This window comes from Sinocyclocheilus anshuiensis, unplaced genomic scaffold, assembly GCF_001515605.1.
Source record: "Sinocyclocheilus anshuiensis isolate Anshui unplaced genomic scaffold, SAMN03320099.WGS_v1.1 scaffold1200, whole genome shotgun sequence".
Classification (NCBI taxonomy): domain Eukaryota; kingdom Metazoa; phylum Chordata; class Actinopteri; order Cypriniformes; family Cyprinidae; genus Sinocyclocheilus; species Sinocyclocheilus anshuiensis.
Window position 1 is genome coordinate 46,700 of NW_015542405.1, and position 2,185 is coordinate 48,884.

The 2,185-nt window shown below is 37.9% G+C and overlaps 1 protein-coding gene across 1 annotated transcript in view; it reads left to right on the top strand.

Moving 5' to 3' along the window:
* Window positions 1-247: 247 nt before the first annotated feature.
* The window catches only part of LOC107693009 (lysyl oxidase homolog 4), a 32,092-nt gene continuing 30,154 nt past the window's right edge, over window positions 248-2,185 (top strand). The window contains exon 1 of the mRNA XM_016492253.1: window positions 248-542. Within this exon, the coding sequence (XP_016347739.1) occupies window positions 248-542 (295 nt within the window). The remainder of the gene's footprint in view (window positions 543-2,185) is intronic.

Below are 2,185 nucleotides of genomic sequence, written 5' to 3' on the forward strand. Positions count from 1 at the left end.
TCTTAAAATATCTTCTAAAACTGACAGAATTTAGGGTGAAATTCGCCATAAATTCTCAATCCACCATGACCTTTAGAGTCTAACCTTAAAATGAGAAACTCAGAATTCCAGCTTTTATTATAACAATTGTGAGTTATTGCGAGATATAAGCTCAGAATGTTGTAATTGTAACTTCTCGTCGTCTGTGCTCTGGGTTAATTAGCTCTGATTGCATGTGATGGCAGGATCCCAAGCGCTTGAGAGGTTGATGTGTAATGCATGTGTCCGAGCGCAGGTGGAGAAGATGATGATGATGATGAAGATGATGATGATGATGCTCCTCACCGTCGCTCCGCTCGCGCGCGGTGTCCCGGGGCTCCAGCTGCGTCTGGAGGGCGGCAGGAACAGGTTCGAGGGCCGGCTGGAGGTGCTGTATAATGGCGCGTGGGGAACCGTGTGTGACGACGAGGTCAACATCAATCTGGCCAACGTGGTGTGTCGCGAACTGGGCTTTTCCCGCGGACTCACCTGGGCTCACAGCGCCAAGTTCGGCGAGGGTCGCGGTAAGCATCTCTACTCGGTGTTCAGTGAGGATGATGATGATGGGGGAAAACAGAGAAACATAAAATAAAGTGCCCCTATTATGGGTAATGAAAGGTTCATATTTTAGTTTTGGGAGTTCCTAACAACAGGTTGACATGCATGCAAGGTCCAAAAACACTTTCATTGTCTTATAATATGCATTTATTTTTACCTTATTTGCTCAATGACTCCCAAACGATTCTCTCAACGATTAATTTTTCCAAACCCCTCCTTTGCGTGACGCTAATCAGCGGTGATTGGTCTGATTAGTCTCATTTTAATGTCATCTGGCCTGTAAAGCCTGATAAAGCAGCGTTTGTGTGCGCAGTGCTGCTTTGTGTACAGCGTTACCGGGGAAACCGCTATTTTTACCGCTCCAAAAGCGGCACCTAGTGGCAAAGAATGAATTTGCATTTTTATTCAGACCAACGCGAAAAGACCAACACGTGGGCGGGCAATATGCTAATGTTTCATGTTGACGTCAACATGAATCGGCTTGGGATTGGTTTTAAAAATGACTCGTTTTAATGATTCAGAGCCGACTCTTTCTTTTGAACTTTCAGATTTAAAGCTTCGCAGGATGTTTTCATTCACTTAGAGCTGTGTTACACACTGCATGAAAGCTCATTTTCAGAAATCCATAATAGGGGCACTTTAAAATGTTATTTGCGACTTTCTATCGTATAGATGATCTTTTTCCTCACAATTGTGAATTTATATATTGCAATTTGTGAGTTATTAATTGCAAGTTATTAGTTGGTGAGATGTAAACTCAGAATCCCAAATTTTCCAAGAATTTTGAGTTTATATCTAACAATTGTGAGTTATTGATTCCGAGTTATTAATTGCGAGATGTAATCGCAGAGTTCCAACTATTAATCGCAAGATGTAAACTCAGACTTAGAACTTTTTTCTCAGAATTTCGAGTTTATATCTAACAATTGTGAGTTATTAATTGTGAATCATTTATTGCGAGATGTACACTTAGAACTTGAAACTTTTTCTAACAATTGCGAGCTATTATTTGCGAGATGTAAATTAAGAATTCCAACTTTTTTCTCAGAATTTCGAGTTTATATCTAACAATTGCGAGTTATTAATTCCGAGTTATTAATTCTGAAATGTGAATGCAGAATTCCGACTTTTTCTCAGAATTTCGAGTTTATATCTAACAATTGCGAGTTATTCATTCCGAGTTATTTATTCTGAGATGTAAACTTAGAATTCCGACTTTTTCTCTGAATTTCGAGTTTATATCTAACAATTGCGAGTTCTTAATTCCGAGTTATTAATTCTGAAATGTAAACTTAGAATTCTGACTTTTTCTCAGAATTTCGAGTTTACATCTAACAATTGCGAGTTATTAATTCTGAAATGTAAACTTAGAATTCCACATTTTTTCTCAGAATTTCGAGTTTACATCTAACAATTGCGAATTATTAATTCCGAGTTATTAATTCTGAGATGTAAACTTAGAATTCCGACTTTTTCTCAGAATTTCGAGTTTATATCTAACAATTGCGAGTTCTTAATTCCGAGTTATTAATTCTGAAATGTAAACTTAGAATTCTGACTTTTTCTCAGAATTTCGAGTTTACATCTAACAATTGCGAGTTATTAATTC